At 41.9% G+C, this 21,858-nt stretch overlaps 2 protein-coding genes across 2 annotated transcripts in view; one reads left to right on the forward strand and one right to left on the reverse strand.

Annotated features, from left to right (window-relative positions):
- Positions 1–801: 801 nt before the first annotated feature.
- On the reverse strand, positions 802–3,777 carry LOC105289409 (nuclear envelope pore membrane protein POM 121C). The gene has a single exon (XM_011356075.1). The coding sequence runs from the start codon at positions 3,775–3,777 to the stop codon at positions 802–804; it is 2,976 nt and encodes a 991-aa protein (XP_011354377.1).
- Positions 3,778–13,786: 10,009 nt separating this feature from the next.
- Positions 13,787–21,858, forward strand: part of CLTCL1 (clathrin heavy chain like 1) — an 85,346-nt gene continuing 77,274 nt past the window's right edge. Inside the window, 1 exon segment of the mRNA XM_011356076.2 lies at positions 13,787–13,897. Coding sequence (XP_011354378.2) covers positions 13,856–13,897 — 42 coding nt within the window. The 5' untranslated portion in view covers positions 13,787–13,855.

Below are 21,858 nucleotides of genomic sequence, written 5' to 3' on the forward strand. Positions count from 1 at the left end.
TGTACACTAGGGCTGATCCAGCCCATTCCAGGTCAGAGAGGTGGATGAACAGCATCAGTTCTGACAGGCAAAGATAATCCTTCCTGTTTATGCCTTCCCTGGGCCCATTTTATCCTGGGCTGCATCACTTAATCTTAAAAAACACTTTTAATCTTAAAACACACTTTTAATTTTAAAACACACAGGTGTTGCTCCTTCTAGCCATTGAGTTGTGCTACTTTCCATATCCCATTATCTGGGCCACAAGAAACTTTAAACAGGTCTGACTTCCTATACCTATCACTCATACTAGTCATTTCCACACTTGGTCCATAAATACAGACACATGAGATTCATGCACAGGAACAAGAATAAAGCTTTATTATAAGTTATGGAGGAAAAAAAACAAAAACAAAGAGAGAAAATAAAAAGCAAATAATAATAATAATAAAATAATAATAACAATAATAATAATAATAACAATAATAATAATAAACAAAAATAAGTTATGGAGAAGACATAAGTGTTCTGGGAGGTAAATGGGGAGAGAAGAGTCAACTGCAGGCAGCAGGGGGTTCTGCCTGCTTCAGGACTGCAGGGAAATGGGAATGGGATGATGGCCTCTAACAGCCTCAAATCAACCAGCTTTGAGAAAAATGGCAGGACAGGGCAGGGAATGAGATGCTGTATCTCTGGGTACCCAGTTTGCTCCTGATCACAGAGGTCAGGGTTAGATTTGCATTGCACATCTAAATGGGGCTCACATGCGGTCCAGCCTAGAAGGAAGGTGGACACTGGCTTCTTCTGGAGAAAGCAGTTCTTTCAGGAGACTATTTGCCTCTTAGACCCCAAGGGAGTGGATTTTGACTTGGAGGAAAATGACTTGGTTGATTGACCAATGGTTTTGTGCCCAACCAAGCCCTGGACAGGTAATGAGGGGACCCTAATGGCAAGGCTCTTCCTCGTTGTGCCCATCACTGATGCAGGGGAGCTGGGAGTGGACACTGAGACGGGAATGCCCTTAAAGGCAGCCTTGCTGGCAGTGGGGCTGGACCCTCCTTTGGAAGTAAGGGGGCTCTGCTTGGGCACACCCCTATGGATGTAAATTAAAGTGGAGGCAGTAGTGCCTCCAGACACCCAGGTGTTAGTGCTGGGTCCCGTGGTCCTCATGTGGGTGCTCTGGCGAGGGGGGCCACAGGTCTTCAGGCCCAAGCTTCCCCCATGGGGCTGTTTGGTGCTCGAGGCCTTACTCCTTTCTGTTGTAATGTTGAGTGCTCTAAAGGTGCAGCTGAGATCTGGGGTAGCCGCTCTGTTCCTAAAGCCCATAGGTGCTGCCGAAACCCCCACCCTGAAGGAGGCGGAGCTTGTGATGCCCCATGTTGAGCAGTGCTGCTGACCGTTGGGACCAGCATTGGTCATAGCATTGGGCATGTTGGTGGCAACTGCGAAACCAGAGGCAGTGGCTGTGCCAGAGGGGAATACAGTTGGGGTGGCAGCAAAGGCTGGCTGGGTGCTGGCATAGGTACTGAAGGCAGAAGTTGTGGGTAATGAGCCCCTAGAAGCTGTCCATGTGATGCTGCCCAAGGCTGGCTGGCCTGGAGCAGAGGTTGGGGCCTGGGCTGGAGCTGGAGCTGCCAGTGTTTTACTCTGGGCAGAGCTGTCAAAGGTGATGGCTCTGTGCTGCTGCCCATTAAGGGACGCAATGATGGGCTGGGCAGTGGCTCTAGGGTTCACAGGAAGTTTCAAAGTTGGGGTAGGCCTGCAAAAACTCGGTGCAGGTGGGCTGGTGGCCACTGTGACTGAGGCCATACTACCACTGGGGCGTGTCTGAAGGGTCTGGGCAGACAGGAAAAAACTCCCACTGGTGCCAGGAGGAGCCCCTGAGAGGAAAGGCTGGGAAGGTAGAGTGCTGCCCATGGAGGTGACCCCAGTGTCAAAGGCAGAGTGGGGAGCCAAGCCTGCAGATGTGCTGATTAGGGGGCTGGCACTAACTGCAGAAGTGCCAGTGGAGGGAGAGGCACTAGGATCAGTGATGGGAGGGGGGCCCTGTGAGGAGACAGGAGGATCTACACACATCTCAGTGGGGGAATCCATTCTGAAAGTGCTGGGAGCGGCGGGGAAGGTAAAAGTGGCATTTGCAGCAGCTGAAACCAAGGTCTTGGGCTGCAAAGGGCCTCCTCCTCCCCCATTCAGAGGGGTCCCCCAGATAGGCTTCAACATCAAGGGTGGAGGGGACACTGTAGCAGCTGTAAGAACAGGCCAGTGAGGAGGTAGGCTTGTGACTGCACAGTCCATGCCTAGTGCTGAGAAGGGGGCAGGGGCAGAGGGGTTAGGGGCCCTTGCAGACAGGTCGGCCCTGCCTGACACTTGGGGGGAAGGACCGGTCAGCATGGTGAATGGGGCTGAGGGCAGGGAGTGTGTAGAGGTACCTGGCAGGGGCTCTGACAGGGTAAAGAGGGAACCTGGTGAGCTGTGCTTTAAGGAAGACAAAGGATGCACAGAGGTGGCCCCTCCAGCAGATTCCAGGATGGGCTCTGGGCCTGAGGAGTCCTGCTTCCTCCTGCATTTCACCAGCTGTGGATCCATGCTAGGGGCTGGAGGGACAGCTGGTGCAGGAGCGACTCCCGCAGCAGGCGAGGGGGGAGAACTCAAAGGCTGCACAGCACTGCAGTTTGGGACAGCCTCAGTCTCACCCCAAAGTACATTGTTGATGTGCTGGAACGCTGCTTTCTTCTCTGAGTCTAGGTCTTCTGCAGTGACTCGGAAACCCAGCTCAGGGGGTGATGGCAACCTCAGAGGGTCCCTTCGCCTGTGTGGCAGCAGAGGAAACTTGCGTTTTGGGGGCCTGGAACTGTCAGGTGTGGGTGAGCAGTTTCTCCAGGTTCGTTTCTGCCCTTTTGTTACATCTGCATCTTTTTCCTGCTGGCTCTTCCTCTGGGAAAACACCGAAGCTGAAAACTCTGAAGCTGAGTGGGGAGACGAAGAACCCTCCTGGCTTACTTTCTTTGAGGACAGCTGGGTGTGGGATGTGGATGGAACCCTCCTCGTCTGCACTGGCAGGAAACCTTGAGTAGAGCTGTATGAGCTTGTGATGGCATTTCTTCTGGGGCAGAAGCTAATCCCAGAGGTCCTGGATTTCTTGTTGGATGTATCTTCTGAGCTCTCCATGTGAGAGATTCTCTTCAGAGGCCCAGGCCTGGGCACCAGGGGAGAGAGGCCTCTTTGGACCCCCAGGGGCCTAAATGCAGTCTGTGTACCCCCAGTGCCATCTGGGCCCCTTCTCTGATTGGCCTGCTTCTGTATGATTGCAGGGTTGTCTTGCTCCTGCTTTGCCGTTTCTTTCCAGCTTTCTCCCGGGGCCCTCAACACAACCTGCTCTGTGCAGCTGTTTGGGGCACAGGTGGGTGTTGTGGGTGGCATCCGGGTGAACACCTGCTCCTGTGCCACGCAGAGAGTGATTTTGTCCACTAGAGACACTGAGCTGCAGGCCATCTTTGAGTCAGGAGCAGACAGCGCTGCCTTCCTCTGATGGCCATGCCTGTAGAGTGAGGTAAAGACCTCCAGAAAAAAGCGCAGGGACTGTGGCATCCTGGAATATCGTCTCGGAAACGCTGTGACAAAGTTCAGAGGCAAAGTCATCGAATACTTGCGGTTTGGCTTGCAAGTGGACGGAGGAACGTGGACACCTGGGTGACTTTGGCGCGCCAAGGTAAGGTGGTGGGCGCTGTGAGAATGGCACTGGCCCTTCGGTGCCTGGGGTGGGGGCGGGGGGCAGAGCCTGCCCAGGTAACTACCCATGGGGCAATTGGGTGAGGTCAGTCTTTGGATAAAGAGCGGGCTCCAAGCGAGCTCCTTCAGAGGCCAACACTGCCGAAGGCAAAGCGCCCACTGCCAGGCCTGTTGCCTGGATGCGCTTGGAACGTGCTGGTGAAAAATGAGCGCGCGTTCTCAGGGTCACGAGGAACGAGTGCGCACAAAGATTCTAGGGGAACCCGGGGCGGGGGGTGGGGTGGGGTGGGGTGGGGCGGGGGTGGGGTGGGGCGGTGGGGGGGGCGGCACAAAGACCACGCGGAACCAGGGATAAGCAAAGTGCGGATGTGTCCCAGATGCTCAGGCTCAGGCACTTCCAGATCTGCTGAGAGGTGGAAGTGTTTGCTTGAGGGTGATGAGTATGAGCGTATTGACAGGCAGCGGCTTCTCCCCTGGCCTGGCCCCGCAGCTTTCCGGGATCAAACTGTACCGCATGGGGTCCCACTCAGCGGAGGGGGGAGGCCTGGGGAGTAGCATTTCTGGCCCAGCAGCCATTGCACAAACTGGCAGCTTTAGGATCTGCACCTGTGTGTCCTTCTGCCCTTTCTTCTGGGGACACAGGAGGGGAGAGCCGCTAAGGACTGAAGTCACCCAGACCCTGCTGGAATGATGCCTGGGCAGGTTGGGAGAGATATACTTAACACGGGACCTTACAATTCCACTTCTAGGCAATTAACCAAGAGAAATAAAAGTTATGTTCTCACAAAAACCTGTATGTGAATATTTTAGTGTGTGTGTGTTTTTTTTTAATTCAAAACTACTAGATATAGGTCTAATGAAGTCCAATTTATCTTGAGTGAATTTGTAATTATTTTTTAGTTTTGGGAATAGCACTATGTATACCAATCATTTCACAGTCCTATTAGAGTTCGTATTTTATCAGTTAAATAAAATGTAGAAGCCTTACACCATCCAGATTCTTTTACCTTCCGCTGTTAAGTTGTCATCAGTATTATCTTTACGTGACTTGAACACCACCCTCTGAGACTGTGGTATTCTTTCTTCACCCGAGTCATACATATATTAAATAATTTACGAAGAGAAAAATAGGTTACACATTTACCCAGATACTGACCATTTCTGTTGCTCTCTGTTCCTGAAGTTCCAAGATTCCCTCTTGTCCCATTTCTCTTCAGTCCAAAGAAGTTCCTTTCGCGTATTTTATAGCAAGTTGTCTGGTAGTGATTTTGTTTTCTCTTGGTTTTCTTTCATGTCTATTAGTCTTCATTTTGGTTTTGGTTTTGTCTGGCTTTCAATCCTTCGGAATATCTTTGCTCCATATAACATCCTGGGTTGATCTAATCTTTCAGCACTTTCAACACCTTTTTCCCCATATATTTTCTTCTGCACCAACCTAGCTTACCTCTCCTTCAGATACTTTTCTGACTCAAGACTTAGAACTTTTGATATTGTTTTGTGCATCTCTGAAGGCCTCTTACTTTTTGTTCAACCTTTTTTCTCTTCTTTGGATTTGTCATTTCTGTCAGTCTCCATTTTCTGACTCTTTCTTCTGTTTCTTCCATTCTGTTAGTGAGCCTGTCCAGTGTATTTCTGATTTTGGAAATTGTATGTTAAGTTCTAAAATTTACATTTGCTTTTTTTTCCCCACAGTTTTTATTTCTGTGCTGAGAATGCGTTTCTTCCAATTACTTTCAAGAGAATTTACCTTTACCTCATTGAGCAGGTTATAATAGATACTTTGTCTGATAATTCCTTCATGTGGGTTATTTCATGGCTGGGTCTGTTGAATGTCTTTTCCTCTAAGAACTGAGGAATGAGATGTTCCTAATTCTTTGTTTTGCTGTGTGATTTTGGATGATATCCTAGACAGGTGGCTCATTATGTTGTGAGGCTCCGATTCCTCTTAAAATCCCCCAAAGTTTGTTAATATTTCTTTATCTGTTGTTTTATTAAGCAATCAACACAGGTGAGGTCAAACTGCATGCTGTATCGTGCCTTCTGTGGCAGTTGTTCCACCCACAGTGCTTTTGCTGTACTGTTTCGGTCCACGTGGTACACACACCACTCAGGGGTTAATCTGGGAGCTGCGTGATGGTTTATTTTGTAGTTCAGTTCTCCAAGCCTTCGCTCTCCTTCTTTGGGTCTATTCGTATGTGTGGCTCAGGGTGAACCCAGGACTAATGTTGGTTCATACACAGACTTAAATAACCCCCTTCTCTAACTTTCTCCTCATCAGGGCTCTCCCCTCAGGCTTCAAGGGCTCCTCCTACGTGTTCCTCTCTGTGTTTTAGCCCCTGTGTTGTTATGTGGTTCCACACAACTAGGTCAACTTTTTAGGTGAAACAGCAAGAGAAAAGAAAAGAAGATAATAAGTATTTTCCTACACTCTTTAGACAACAGGAATCTTTTTACCTGTTCCTTTGTCCAGAGATGTAGGTAATTTCTCAAGGTTTTAGATGTCTCTGCCATCATTGAAGCTCTAGGGGAGACTTCGTAACTGGGGGGAGAAAAACAAAACAAATAGAGATGACCTCATTTCTCAACATGCAAGGCCTACTTTCTTACTAGTCTGGTTAGAAATAAGCGTTGATTCCAGAGTTTTTATGTTCAGTGACTGCCGGACTTCATCTGCCTTTGGTAAGCTAGATCACAGAGGTGGCAGAAAATCCACCATAATCACCCTATTACTGGTTGTTATTCAGGTGTGGCTGTTATTACTCTTAGTGTTTTCAAGTACATGCTTTTTGTCCTCTTTCCAGAATTTCATTTATAATCTGTGAAAGAAAGAAAGGTTGTATGGGGCTTACTCCATCTTGGCCCAACCAGAAGTCTACAGTCATTTTTACAATAAATGTATTTATGTTGTTGTAAATAGCAAGATATTCTTTTTCAGGTTGAATAATATTCCGTTGTAAGAATATACCACATTTTCTTTATCCATTCATCTATCGATGGACATTAAATTATTTCCATATCTTGGCTATTGTGATTAATACATGGAAGTACAGATATCTCTTTGAGATCATTATGTCGATTCCTTTGGATATCTCCCAAAAAGCGGGACTGCTTGATTGTGCTAAGTGAAATAAGCCAGTCATCAGACAAATATTGCATGACTCCACTTACATGAGGTATCTAAAATAGTTGAGAACACTGCATCGCATATAGGCATAGCTCGTTTTGTTGCACTTTGCTCTATTTCGTTCTGCAGATATTGGTTTGTTTTTTTTTTTACAAATTTAAAGTTTGTGGCAACCCTACAAGTCTATTGACACCATTTTTTCCAATAGCATTGGCTCACTCTGTGTTTCTGTGTCATTTTGGTAATTATTGCAAAATTTTAAACTTTTTCATTATAAGATTTCTTATGGTAATCTCTGATGTTACTATTGTAATTGTTTTGGAGAACCAAGAACCATGCCCAGGTAAGATGGGAAACTAACTGATACATGCTGTATGTGTTCTGACTGCTCCATGGACTGATTGTTCCCCATCTCTCTTACTATCCTTGGGCCTCCTTATTCCCTGAGACACAACAATATTGAAATTAGGCAAATTAATAACCCTACAATAGCCTCTAAGTTTTCAAGTGAAAGGAAGAGTCACACATCTCTCACTTTAAAGTCAAACTAGAAATGATTAAACTTAAAGAGAAAGACATGTTTGAAAGCTGAGATAGGCTGAAAGCTAGGCCTCTTGTTCCAAACAAACAGTTAACCAAGTTGTGACTGCAAAGAAAAAGGTCTTGAAGGTTGACCCTTGTTAGGGGCTAATGCAGCTGGTGACTTTAAGTTGAAGCCAATGATCATTTACCATTCAAAAAATCCTAGGGCCCTTAAGAATTATGCTAAATCTACTCTGCCTGTGCTCTATAATGGAATGACAAAGCCTGGATGACAGCATATCTGATTATAACATGGTTTACTGAATATTTTAAGTCCACTGTTGAGACCTACTGCTCAGGAAGAGTTTTTTCAAAATACTACTGCCCACTGACAATGCAGCTGATCACCCAAGGGCTCTGATGGAGATATACAAAGAGATTCAAGTTTTCATGCCTTCTAACACAACACCCATTCTAGCAACATTAACAGGAGTTTGGAAGAAGTTGATTCTAACACTCCTGGATGACTTTGAGGGATTTAAGACTTCAGTGGAGGAAGTAACTGCAAATGTGGGAGAAATAGTAAGAGAATTAGAATTAGAAGTCAAGCCTGAAGATATGACTAAATTATGATAAAACTTTAACGGATAAGGAGTTGCTTTTTATGGTGAGCAAACAAAGTAATTTCTTGAGATGGAATGTACTCCTGGTGAAGGTGCTGTGAAGACTGTTGAAATAAAACAGTGGCAGGGTTCGAGAGGATGACTCCAATTTTGAAAGAATTTTTTACTGTGGGTAACATGTTATCAAACAGCATCACATGCTACAGAGAAATCACTCTTAAAAGGAAAAGTCAATTGATGTGGCAAACTTCATTGCTGCCTTATTTTAAGAAATTGCCACAGCCACCCCAACCTTCAGCAACTACCACTCTGATCAGTCAGCAGCCATTAACACTGAAGCAAAACCTTCCACCAGCACAAAGATTAAAACTCGTTGAAGGCTCCAATCATTGTTATCATTTTTTAGCAATACAGCATTTTTAATTAAGGAATTTTTAACTAGACATAATGTTATTGCCCACTTAATAGACTACAGTATAGTATAAACATATGCACTAGGAAACTAAAAAATTCATGTGACTCCTTTTATTGTGATATTCAATTTATTGTGGTGGTCTGGAACTGAACCCACAATATCTCTGAGGTCTGCCAGTACTATATTTAAGTGGTTAACACACTGTCCTATTACAAGTTTGGAATTTTCTACATCTGATTGTATAGTTACCTTTACCAGTGACCTATATACTTTCATATGTTGTCATGTCACTGATTAGTGTCTTTTCATTTCAGGTTGAAGAACTCTTTCCAGCATTTCTTACAAGGCAGGTCTAATGGTGATGAATTCTCTCAGTTTTTGTTTGCCTAGGAAAATATTAATTTCTTCAGATCTGAAGGATAACTTCTTGTCTAGAGTATTTTTGGCTGGCAAGTTTTTTCTTTCAATACTTTGATTATGTCATTCTACCCTCTCCTGGGCTGTAGGGTTTCTGCTGAGAAATCCACTAATAGCCTAATGGGGGTTCCTCTATAGGTCACAGTCTTTTTTTCCATGCCTGCTTTGAGAATTCTGTCTTTAGCCTTGATTTTTGACAATTTCATTATAATGTTTCTTGGAGAAAGTCTTTTTGCATTGAGGTAATAGAGTGATCTGTTAGCTTCATAAACTTGAATGTTATTGAAGTTAACCTTGTATAAACTCAAGTTAGTGTTTTAACTTTAGGATATTAAAGGTAATCTCCATGGTAACCACAAGAGCTATAGAATATATACAAAACGAAATGAGAAAGGAATGTAAACATTTCACTATAAAAAATTATCTAAACATAAAAGAAGACAAGAATGTAGGAAATGAGGAACAAAACAATCTATAAGACATATGGAAAACAAATAGTATGACGGAAGTAAGTCTTTATTAGTAATTACTTTAAACATAAATGGATTAAACTCTCCAATCAAAAGACAGAGATTAGTGGCATGGATAAAAACACACAATCCAACTATATGTTGTCTACAAGAGACTCACTTGAGATCCAAAGACACAAATAGGTTCAAAGTGAAAGGATGGAAAAAGATATTCCATGCAAATAGTAACCAAAAGAAAGCAGGGGTAGTTAATATCAGACTAAATAAACTTTAAATCAAAAAGGTTAAAAGAGCTAAAGAAAGACATCATACCAAATGAAATAAAAAGACAACTACTGTATGATTCCACTTATATTAGGTACCTAAGAGTAGTCAAAATCACAGAGACAAAGATCGGTGGTTCTCAGGGACTGGAGAGAGGAGAAATTGGAGGAGTTACTATTTAATGGATATAGAGTTTCAGCTTTGCAAGAGGAAAAAAGTTCTGGAAATGGATGAATACGAACTACTACTGGGGACTAAGGTGTAGGATCAGCAATTCAATCTACTACAAATTTAACCTTTTTGTACCCTTTCTTAGACAATTCTTGGATTTTTACTTTACAATACCTTAAATCTATTTATTCCACTACTGATTCACATACTATAGTTTTCATATATTTTAATTCTAGTATATTTTTAATCCCAAGAGATATTATTATTTTGTGTTATATAGTAAACTTTCATTTCGATTTACCAACACACACTTCTCATTGAATTTTATGCTTCCTACATATCTCATCTTCCATTTGAGATCATTTTATTTTTGCTGAGGAAAATCCATTAGTGTTTCTTTTGGTTCAAGTCTTCTGGTAATGAATTTCCTCAGATCTCATTTGTCCAAATGATATCATTCCCCTTTCAATCCTAAAGGATTTGGGGCGGGGGGGCGGGGACTGGATATAAAATCTAGGCTAGCAGGGTTTTTGTCCCCACAGTGACGCTTCTGTTTTCTGGATTCTGTTGTTTGCGAAGTCAGTTCTAAGCTTAATTAATTCTCCTTAGAAAGTAATGTCTTTTTCAGCAGTTTTACTATGATATGCCTAAGTGTGGTTTGCTTGTTATGAATTCTGATTAAAGTAATGCTTCTAGGACCTGAGGCCTGATCTATTTTCAAAACACTTTAAGCGATTAGCTCTTTAGACATTGCTTCTATCTCATTCTCTCCACATTTAGAACTCCAATTATACATATGTTAGACTTTCTTATTGTATCTTCTATATTTATATTCTGTATTTCCTATACATTTTTCCTCTGTGCTTTAATCAAGATATATTCTTCTGATCTAACTCTAATTTCATTAGTTTTCTCCTTTCAGCTGTGTATAACCTAACAAATACTATCCATTGAATATTTAACTTCATTTATATTTTTCAGTTCTAGAACTTTCATTTTTTTTATAGTGTGATAAAATCCTCAGTTGTATCTTTTATCCCCTTAGCCATTTTAAACACAGCCCTTTAAAAGTCTTGGGGAAAACTCCATTATCTGGATCCTCTATGTTTATTTGTTATTTCTCTTGGTTTACAATCATTTGTCTTATCTCCTTGGATTTCTACTTATTTCTGATTGAGTGCTGATCACTGCATATGAAATAATTTGAGGCCTATCATGAGGTTATCACTCTCCCAAGGTAATTTATGTTTGATGTTGGCAAGGACGGGCATGATTTGACTGGAGTCCCCAACAATTTGTGCTCCCAAAATAAAACATTAGGGTACCTCCTTGGTGGTTCCCAGACTTCAAACTTTGTCCTCATAGGTCTATGAGGATGTTAGAAGTGCTGCTCAGAACCCTAGTTTCTCTGATACTCTTCTGAAATTGGCAGATATCCCTCAAAAAAAGAAAAAAATAAAAAGCATCCCAAATGCCAGGGTAAACTGCTATTACTTCCTCTTTTTCTTGGATATTGGCCCTATAATTATTCACTGCTTTGTTAGTTCTCTGATGCTTTCTGGAAACAGAAGCCCTCTGTGGACATTATTTTTAATGTGAAGAAAATTATATGACTGTATTTAAAGACATAAAAGAAGACAAAAATAAATGGAGAGATATCAACTTGGAGTTCTCATTTTACCCTTCCAGCTGCATAGTTAATAAATTTATTTCATGTTAATTATTATTTATATTCCATTCCCTCTGTTCAAATAACTGGTCTGGTTTCTGTCTCCTGACTGGATTCTTACTGATATAGTTCCCATCCTGTCCTTCCTCTTCTCATTTTATTTATCTCACAACAACATTGATTGATATTTTGGATCTATTTAAAACATTATACCAAGACCTTACTGTATTTTATTATACTTTGCATTTCTAGAGTTTCTATTTGGTCCATTTTTAAATCTGCTTTGTTATTCTTTATAGTTTCAGGTTTCCCGCATGTATTTGTTCCTCCACATGTATTTTTAAGCTTGCTATTTAGCTCTTTAAACATATTAAATATAGTAATTTAAAGTCTGTGATAATTTCATCATCTTTGTATCTTTGTCTGTATCAATCTATGTCTGTATCTGCCTCTTGGTTCTCTTGGTTCTCTCTTGTGGTGCTTTATTTCCCTGAGTGAGTTTTGTTTTCGTTTTGGATGTTTTGTTTTGTTTTTACCATGAGCTGCTCACTTTCCTTGGAATTTTATTTGTAGGGTGAAGGTCTGCAAGAATAACTGTAGGATACCCTAAGTATCTTAAATACTAAAGTGTATGTGCCTAGATATCATCAAGTTGTCCTCCTCATACCCTTGCCAACACAATTTTCAAAGTTTTTGACCTTTACTGATTTGACAGAAAAAAATAAAGTATATGACACACACACATACCACACACACACACATAGAGAGAGAGAATGAGTATAGTTTAAATTCATCTTTTGCTTATAAGTAAAGTTGGGCATTTTTTTATGTGTGAGAATCAGCTGTATTTCTTTTTTATGCATTATTTGTTCATATATTTTTCCCTATCTTTCTATTTGGTTGGTGTTCTTATTGAGTTGAAAAAGTTGAATATAGTGAATATAAGAAATTAGCGCAAAGAATTGAAAGACTTTTGTAAGGATTACTTGGCAAGTTACCCACAAGTGGTGAGAATATTTGGATCCTTTTCAAGTCAGAAGGTTTAGTTCCTTTACAAATATAGACACCAGAAAGGTTCTGACTTATTTACAATCCTGCCATTTTGTTTATCCATTATTTTCTTAAAATTCTTTCTTCTGGGGTGTAAATTTTCAGTTTGGACCCAAAAAAGTCATGGGGGTGGTAGCGACTTAGAGAATAATACTATTAATACGAAAGCATTTATATAATGTTTGGGGTAAAGGGTACGTGGGGTCATAAACATTATTGCCAAAATAGAGCTGGGAAATGTAGTACTACCCACAGCAAAAATCAGCTCTATTGTTAGGTGATGAAGCTACACAGATATTGAAAGGGCAGTCTGCAGAGGTAACACTGGAAAAGAGAGTTATTTGAAATGAACGGTCAGTTCACTTTTTAAATATTTTTGGCTACTAGATTTAAAAGCTATTGTGCAAGTAATTGCACCATCGCTGTTATTCACGGTGGACCATTCATTTCTTTAAATTACCAGTGAGCAACCTGAAGCAAGAGAAAAGGATAGCGATTACTCTGTGGGAGTGCCAACGCAGAATGCCAAAGGCTTCTCCTTTCCTGACAAACATCTTTTATGCAGCTGAGCCATCTGCGTGCAAAACACATCTTCAAATGGTGCCTCTAAAAACCACTGGTCGCTGGGCAAAGCAGGTGTGGACTCTAGTTCTGGACCTGCTACTACTATGTATTTTGTGATCCCAGGCAATCCAGGTGTCCCTCACTGGCCTTTGGTAGGTAATCTGCTGCTAGATGTTATCTTTGCAGACTCTTCGCATTGGTTTTCTGACACAGCATTTGCGAGAAATCGTATGAGCCAGGCAATATGTTTCCTAAAGGAGCGAGGGCTGAGCCTTGCGCGGGAACACATCTGTCATACATACTTCGAAGATTTCTTTTGCGGTGTTTTGGGAACATTTGTGCCTGAATTTTAAAAAGTGTCCCTCAACTCAACTGTCTAGAGTTTGAGGTAGAACTTCTCTACATATGGAAGGCTCTACGCAAGGGCAGCAAGGGAACTGGGTTTACCTCTCCTGAAAACCCCATCACTCACGGAATTTGCTGAGGGCAGCCCACGCCGTCTCCCGTCCATGCACACTTTTCCTGTGCAGTGGCCCACTTCGGCCAGAGCCCCGGCACACCTTCCAGCGTACACCTGCCCTGAGCACCACGCGGGACGGCTCAGACTCGCCTTTGCTTGGGGGTGCCGGAAGTGCGGCTGCGCGCGGACTACTTTTCGCGGACCCTCAAGCGGCGGGCGGAGGGATCCCGTGCACTGTCCACGCGGAGAGGGTGCATGTAAAGCCCTGAGAGTGCGCCTGCGCGGCCGCCGCCGCCGCCGCCTGTCAGCCGGTCCGGGCGTCTGTTTGTCCGTCTGTCCTCCCGCTCGAGGGGAGGTGCCGCCGCCGCCGCCGCCGCTCCCTGGGCTCGGCGCTCGCCATGGCGCAGATCCTCCCCATTCGCTTCCAGGAGCACTTCCAGGTAAGGACCACACTCCCGCACCGAGGCCAGGCGGGCTCCAGGGCGGGTCGAGCACTCTGTCCTGTCAGCCGCGCCCCCGACTTCCCGAGCGACCTGGGCCGGCGGCTTGCGATCCCCGACCCAAATCCGGTGGAGACGGCGCGGCGTGCGGAGCCCAGTTGGCCCGGGCCGGCAGGTCGGTAACAAGATGCGGGGGCCGCACGTGCAGACCTCCAGCTATGCTGGTGCGGAAACCGTTATCCAGCAGCGACAGTCGTCTCTGGGGGGGTGCGGTGTGAGTAGCCCCTCTGGGGCGGCTCTGAGTTGTAATGCTCAGAGCGCTGAGTGATGAGTATCGTAAACTGCCCAAATGTCCTGTGTCAGCCTTTGAAAAGCTTTAACTAGACTGAGTAGCGGTGCACATACGTTTAAGTCCTAAGCTTTATGACTCTAAAAATCTACGTCCAATCCTAAATTTCTCTTTTTGAGTCAAGTGATCCTGAGTTTGCATCTGTTGGCTACTGGAGTCATTAGCGTGGCTTTGTGGGAGAGGACCTTCAAATTGTGTGACCAAAGAGGAAAATTAATCATGGTGTGTTTTCTTAAGATCCTTTCAAAACAGTAACACCCCCAAAGTTTAGCTTTTTAACGAGGTCCCAGTTTGTTCTATCTGTAACTCTCCTAATATAGTTGTGCCTCAGGAAAATAAAGATTGGCTGCCTGTGTTTGAACAAGAGTTTGCCTTCACTCACATCACAGGTTTATGTCACACCTGTGAAGAGTGATATGATTCTCATTTTACAGGTGTGGAGATGAGGCTAGATGAATAGTAGCCACCAGCTCTGTCCTAAGTGCTTTATGTTAAATCATTACAGTTCATAAGATGCATATTGTTTTCCTTGCTGTCTAGATGAGGAAACTGAGGCACAAAGATGTTAAATAAATAACTTACCTTCAGTCATTCATTGAACAAGAGCAAGATTCAGACTCAGGTCTTTTTATACATAGCCGTATGGCAAGGAATGTGGTGGATTGAAAGGTCATGTTTTCACAACACAGTGTACTCTTAACTCTATATTCAGATGAGAAAGGCCCTGGGAGTTGTCGAGTGACTGTTCGAATCCTCCCATTCTGCAGATTGAAAACTTGATACTCAAAGTATCCTGCCAGGATTACTTGGTTAGTGATACAGCTGGGGTTGTGTGGAAGTGGAAGTCTCCTGAACACCCATCTCCTCTCTGGGCTCCATTCTACCACTGAGCTGGGCCTGTTGCCAGTTAATGTGGAAGAGCAAAATACTACTATTGCTGCTAACTATAATATTATTATATTTTAGTGATTTGTCGAGCCATTTCTCTTGTCAATCTCTATACTAGGTATTTTATAAATCTCATTTAATTTAATCCTCATGATAACTGAGGCACAAAGAGGTCAAATAATTCAGGTAAAATTTTACAGCTAGTAATTGACAGAGCTTGGATTCTAACCCAAGTCTCTGGCTCCAAAGCCTGTACTTTAGCCACTATCAAAATATATTCTCTTCAAAAGGCAGTGAAGCAGTAAGGCATTTAAAATTCCCATCAAAGTTCATAATGTCTTGAAGGGATATATTCTATATATATATTTGTGGCTTGTGATATGCCAGCCATATGAATGGAAATCTGCGATTTGTGGTTTCTAGCACTAACCAGATGTTGACACTACCTCTGCACTTTTGTTTATTTAGTCTGCACGCTCTCCCTTTACTACAGACATTTTAGAACTCTCACTTTTCTTTAAATCCCTGAACCTGCCACTCCCTCCTGCTGCCAGCAGCTGATTGGAGAAACAGAAAGCATAAAACTGGGATGTTCCTCACCTTCATGCAGTCTTACAAACGTCTGCCCTCACCCTTTCCTGTCTTCCTGTTACCTCCAAAGTGGGGTTGTTTTTCTTGTCTGTATAATGGGGCTTTGCTCAGTAACATCTTCTTTCCCATATTTTCATCCATTTTTTCCTTGGTGGCTTCTTCTTGTTTGTGCTGAACCATGCTCGTATCTCTCCCATCTTTACAGCAAACTTCTCCTTCTCCCTTGTCCCCAAGAAGCTCTTATTCACAGCCAGACATCATGAAAGAATTGCCATGTCCCTCCATCACTTCTCTTATGTTCCTCAGTAACCTGCAGTCTGATTTTTGTCTCCCTTGCCAAAGTCACAAGTCATCATACAGACTTTTTTTTTTGTAAGAGAGCAGATAGTATATGTGTTTGGCTTGGAGGGTCATATACCGTCTCGTTGCATAGTCTTCTCTTATTCAAATTTAACCTTCTAAAAAATGTAAAACCCATTTTTAGTTGGGCCATACAAAAACACAAAAACAGGCTGTAGTTTGCCAAACCCTGCTTTAAAAAGTAAACTTAATCACTACGTGTGATGTCAAATGGGTACTAGATTTATCAGGGTGATCACTTCTTAAGTTATATAAATGTCTAATCACATATTGTATACCTGAAACTAATATAATATTGTATGTCAACTGTAATTGAAAAAAAATTTTTTTTAAATAAAAACAAACTTAAACCTCCAGTATCACAGACATGTTTCATGGCTTTCCAGCTGCATTTGACACGGAGCTTTATTGCCTCCTCAGGAGCTTCCTCTGCTGCTTTTGGTGGTACCACAGTCTCAGGGTTTCTCCTGCCTCCCTGCCCACACCCCGGTTTTCTTTGTAGACTCCTCTTATGCATGAACCTGGGGTTCATCATGAGTCCCTTTATCTTTCTATTCAGAATGTTCTACTGGGCAATTTGCCTGTATGCTCTTATACTCAATGTTCCCAGACAGATGACATATTTTTGGTGGGCCTCAGAATTGCATGTAGGCGAGGCTCTGGTTAGGAGCACAGACTGAAGCCAAACGAAAAGGTTTGAATCTGGACTCAGGCACTTACTGACCATGTGAATTTGGGCAACTTGTGTAAGTTTTTTGTGCCTCCATGTCTACATTTATAAAATAGAGATAAAAGGTATAGGTCTTACCTCATAGGGTTATTGCGAGGTTTTCATTAGTAAGTATGATAAATGTAAAGTGTTGAACAGTAACTGGTACGGAATAAAATATGCTATGCTCTTGTCAGCCATAATTGCCAGTACGATAGCTGTCTGTTGAACAGGCTATTGGGTTCCTCATACGTTCCTCAGATACATCATGGTTAGAAATAGGGTTCCTCTTCCACCCCAAATGTGAATCTTCACCAGTTTCCAGTAAGAAACCTAGAAACAGCTGTGACTTCTCCCTAGCCTATTGATTCTTTTTATTATTTATTTTTGGCATTATTGTACCATTCTCATCATGACCTCCACTGCCCCACACTATGCCGTATTTGTCATCTAGATGGCTGTACTAACTTTGTCTCTGGTCATCTGCCTCCAGTCTTGCCCTCCTCCAGTCCGTTTTCTAGCACACTGCAACGAGATCTCAAAGGATGAACAGCTGCACAGTCTGTCAGTGAATGGTTCTTTGTTGCCTCCAAGATGAAAATGCCACACTCCCAAGTGCTCTGTAAAGCCCAGACTAATCCAGAATCTGCATAGTTCTTGTTGCTCCCCTTGTCCTCCAGGACCTTCTCTGGAGCTCGACACCCTTGCTCATGGGTTTTTGCATCCGCTGTTGCTTCTTTCCAGAACCCATTCTTCCCCTCATTACCCAACCAAGTCCTACTTAGCCTTCTTGTATCTGCGTAAATGAGCCTCTCTCCAGAAGCTCTCCCTGACTTGTTGGAGCCCTTCCTCTGTGCCCCCATGGCCTTTGGGACTTCCCTTATGATGGCCCTCATCCCATGGTATTATTGCTCATTTTCCCTCCTGGACTGTGAGCTCACAGAGGTCAGATCTCTTATTTGCAATTGTATTCCCACTGTCTGGTACATAAGAGGCCCTCAGACCTCTGAATCCAGTTTCATAATAGAATGATTGTATAATCAATGAATGATTAGTTATAATGTAGATTGTCTAATGACAAGGTTTATAGGCTTTTCCAGGTTCTCCAGTCTGCTCATCTATGACCATTTACTGTAAGTCTGCTTTATTAAGAGTGTTCCCCCTTGTCTTACTGACTTGGCTTTGTTTCTGCCTCACCTCTGTCCACCCAATCACTTCCCCCAAACCTAAATTTCCTTGAGAAAAGAAGGTAGGAATCTGTTCTCCAGTTTTACAACATTAGGAAGGGGAGAATTTGGACTAGTGACTGTTAAAACATCAGTACTGTTCATTTAAACTTTGTTTTTTCTTCTAGATCTTAGTTTCCATGCAATGCATAGGAAAATAATTCTAGACACTTTCTTTACATTTGTGAATCTTATTGTAAGAATATTAATTTTCTTAAATTTTTAATTTTGGTTTGTTACATGTGAAAATTCTAGAGCCAGATTTTTTTCCAGAGGGAAAACAATAGTTTTATAATCATCAGTAGGAGAATAGAAATCAGTGTATGGAAACATCTTTTCTATAATCAACTTTTCAGGGATGCACCTAGAGCAGGAGCTGCACTTTTACATACAGTGCATTATAATACAGCATTCCTTCCACTTCAGCTTAAGAGCATAGCGATTTAGTTAGCTTTATGTATCCTGTCATGATGGTTTTGAGAGGACTGGTTCTGCAGAAATATTTTTCTTATATGTACTATTTGAACTTTTTAAAAATTTAGTTATCTGACTTGTAAGGTTGTTGCTGTTTATGATATGTGAGAATGGAAAAAATCAAAAGGGCTAAGAACTGATGTCACCTTGGTTCAGGAGAAGAGTGGCTGAACCATTCAGTGGTCTAGAAAGTCAGTTATGAGCCCCATGTAATTTTTCCCCCAAGTGTATCAAAATGCAGTTGCTAGTTTGTAAGAGTTTTGAAATGTGACACAGCTCAATACACAGAGAACTTATAAACACGTTCCTTTAAATTTTTGATTATGTAGCATATCTCTTAGGTGATATTCTTAATAGATACAGCGTCTGCCAAGGCGATCTGTGTAAATTATAGAAGCAAGGTGGTCATCAGTCTTACTGCTTCTCAGCCCAGCCTGGACTTTAAAAACACCTAGGCGGGTGCCTTCCTCAAGTGTTAAATCAGAAATACCGGGTGGGATTGGCATTTCTTCCCAGAAAAGTCTCACATGTGGCTGTGTTGAACCAATCTTCTAGATGTTGGTCATTATTTATAGTTAAAGAAGGAGGTTGATGTTTGAAGCCTTTGAGATGTGAGTAGGGAAGTCAGAACTCTAAGGAGTAGATTGAACTTGAACTGAAAACAGTTCATGAGCACCTGTGTCTGCTGGAAAGGCCCCAGGGAAGACACTCTGAAAGAGGACACTGTACCCACAGCCAAGTACATGTTTGGTTTATGTTGCCATTACGTAGCCATTTCATTTTGTGAAATGGTTTCCGATGTACTGAGACAAACAACAGTGGGCTCATTTTGTTCTAAATTTGTTGCACACCTATGTAAAAATTTTTTAAAAGTCTCGTGTAAGCTGTTAAATTTTGCCTATTGGCAGACTTATGATCCTTGTGCTGGATATAGATACTAGGCCAGTCATTTACCTTCTGACTTTCTTATTTCCAAAGTGAAGATAATAACCACCTGCTCACCCAGGATGAGCCTTCGTGAGAGGGCCCACAACAGTGGCATGGTAAGTGACCAAATGTTAAATAAATTTGAAAAGGGCTTCTTTGGAAAAACAAATCAGCACTACATAACACATTCAAATGTTCAAAATCCCTACACTGTGCAAGATTCCCAGTACTTTTTGAGGTTATTGTGTTAAAAGAATTATCAAGTCCTAGGAGGAGTCAAGAATTATCAAGTCTTAGTCATTGTTCCTCTCCACCAGGTTTTTAAACATTCTGTACCTGGGGCAAGAGTCTGTCTGAAACAGTCTTTAAAGTAATACGTATACATGGGAGAATAGCCCCATACAGAAAGCATAAATTAAAATTAAAGCCTTTTTGTTCAACCACTTGGTCTCTCTCCCCAAAAGAAACCACTACTAAGGAAACTACTACATTTTTCAAAAATAATTTAAAGAATCCTATATTCTCCTGCCCTTTTGTAACTTATTACAGTTGAATCTTTCTTTTAAGATCATGTACAGATCGCAGCATCTATTCGACAGTATTGTTTGTTAATATCCACTGGTGCAGAAGCTGTCGTCACCATCGCCCCATCCTATAAGTATTTCTTTGCTGTCCTCTGCTCTTCCTGATTTTTCTTTCCCTTGCTGCTTCACCAGATTTGCTGCTTTCAGTTTCTCCCAGATTTTCTTCTGTTTCTCTTGCTTGAGGCCTGCTGGTGGCCTCCATGCCAGGGAGAGATTACCATCACTTTGGGCTGGCAAAGAAAGATGATGCCAGAGAGCTGAGATAGCAAAATTCAGTGACAAAATTAGAATCCAAACAGATCTTGACAGGCTGGACTCCAACTAGTTGACATTTAACAGGGGTAATTATAGGGTCTTATGCATTTGTTTTAAAATACAGAAAACCTGCAGTTGTGTAATTTGAGAGAGATTCTATAAAGCACTATACAAGTATAGTTTTTAAATTAACCTAGTCCTAGAATTTTAGGTAAGTTCTAGAAAAGACCTTAGTATCATCATCCTCCATAGGCCCTCATTTACAAAGCTCCCTCTTTGAGCTTGGGAAAGCTTGCTGGTAAGTTTAAAATATATATTTTCTTAAGTATATCTGCAGATGAACTAAATTTAACTCCTAAAACAAGTAACTTCTTTACTACTTAATTATTTAACATCCATGTGCTGGGCATTGGAATAAGGCTGTGAATGAGCTTGGGAAAGAGATATACAGAAAGAAAAAGGACTAGCATCTTCAAAGGCACAGAGGCATAGAAATGTGGGGGATGTTCAGTGTAACTAGAGTATTCTGGCTCTCTGATACAGGCAGTTGGTGTTTTCACCAACAGTCCTGTGAAAACACAGCTGTAACCCAGTCAAACTTCTTTTTCTAAGCCCCTTAAATATAGCGCCCACAGGACTGCCAAATGAGTAATTTCTTTTTATGTTTTCCCCAGTGTCAGATTTGAATTTGGATTCATTTAATTACAGGTCTTGAGAACTGAAAAGGATCATGAGATAGTATTTTTTCTACTTTTGATTAATCTTTAACTTATAAGGGCTGTTTTAAATGTGTAGCTAGGTTACCTATCAGAATAATGATACAAGCAATCAGGAGTCTTTAGTTATTTTTACTAATGAAAAAACTTGGTTTTGGGCAGATCAGTTTGCAAACTCTGTTTCTGCGTATGGAATAAAACTCAATATTTGGTATTTGGCATTTGGATATAAGTTCTTTCGGTGAGATTGTCCTGTGTTTAGCATACCTGGCCCCAGCTAAGTAAATGCTAGTAGTGTTTCTAGTAGTTGTGCAAATAAAATAAATTCACATATATATGGGCAAATCATTTTTGATAAAGGAGCCAAAAACATACACCAGAGAAAAGAAAGCCTCTTCAATAAATGGTGCTGGGAAAATTGGAAAGCCACATGCAAAAGAATGAAACTAGACTGCTCTTTGTCACCATACACAAAAATTAACTCAGTGGATCAAAGACTTACATGTAAGACCTGAAACAATAAAATACATGGAGTCAAAATCGCAGTGTCATCGTATTAACCCAGCATTGATCTCCAAACTAAGAATAAAATTTAGAAAACCTAGGCCCACTTACATGTGTGGCTCTGTCTAGAGATATTCCAGTCCTATTCTACTAAAGACTGAAAAATCTGCATAGGTTGAGGAGAATAAGAATGGTTGCTTACCAACACATGGCCGATTTTGTTTTATTATGTCTCCATTCACTGCCAAATTATTTTGAGGCTAATTCCAGACATATTTATTCTTAAATACTTTCTCCAGAAGAGCTCTTTATTTTTTTCCCAAATTTTTATTGTGGAAAAATAAATATAACAAATAATTTACCATCTCAACCATTTTT

The sequence above is a fragment of the Pteropus vampyrus genome, unplaced genomic scaffold, assembly GCF_000151845.1.
Source record: "Pteropus vampyrus isolate Shadow unplaced genomic scaffold, Pvam_2.0 Scaffold23, whole genome shotgun sequence".
In the NCBI taxonomy this organism is placed as follows: domain Eukaryota; kingdom Metazoa; phylum Chordata; class Mammalia; order Chiroptera; family Pteropodidae; genus Pteropus; species Pteropus vampyrus.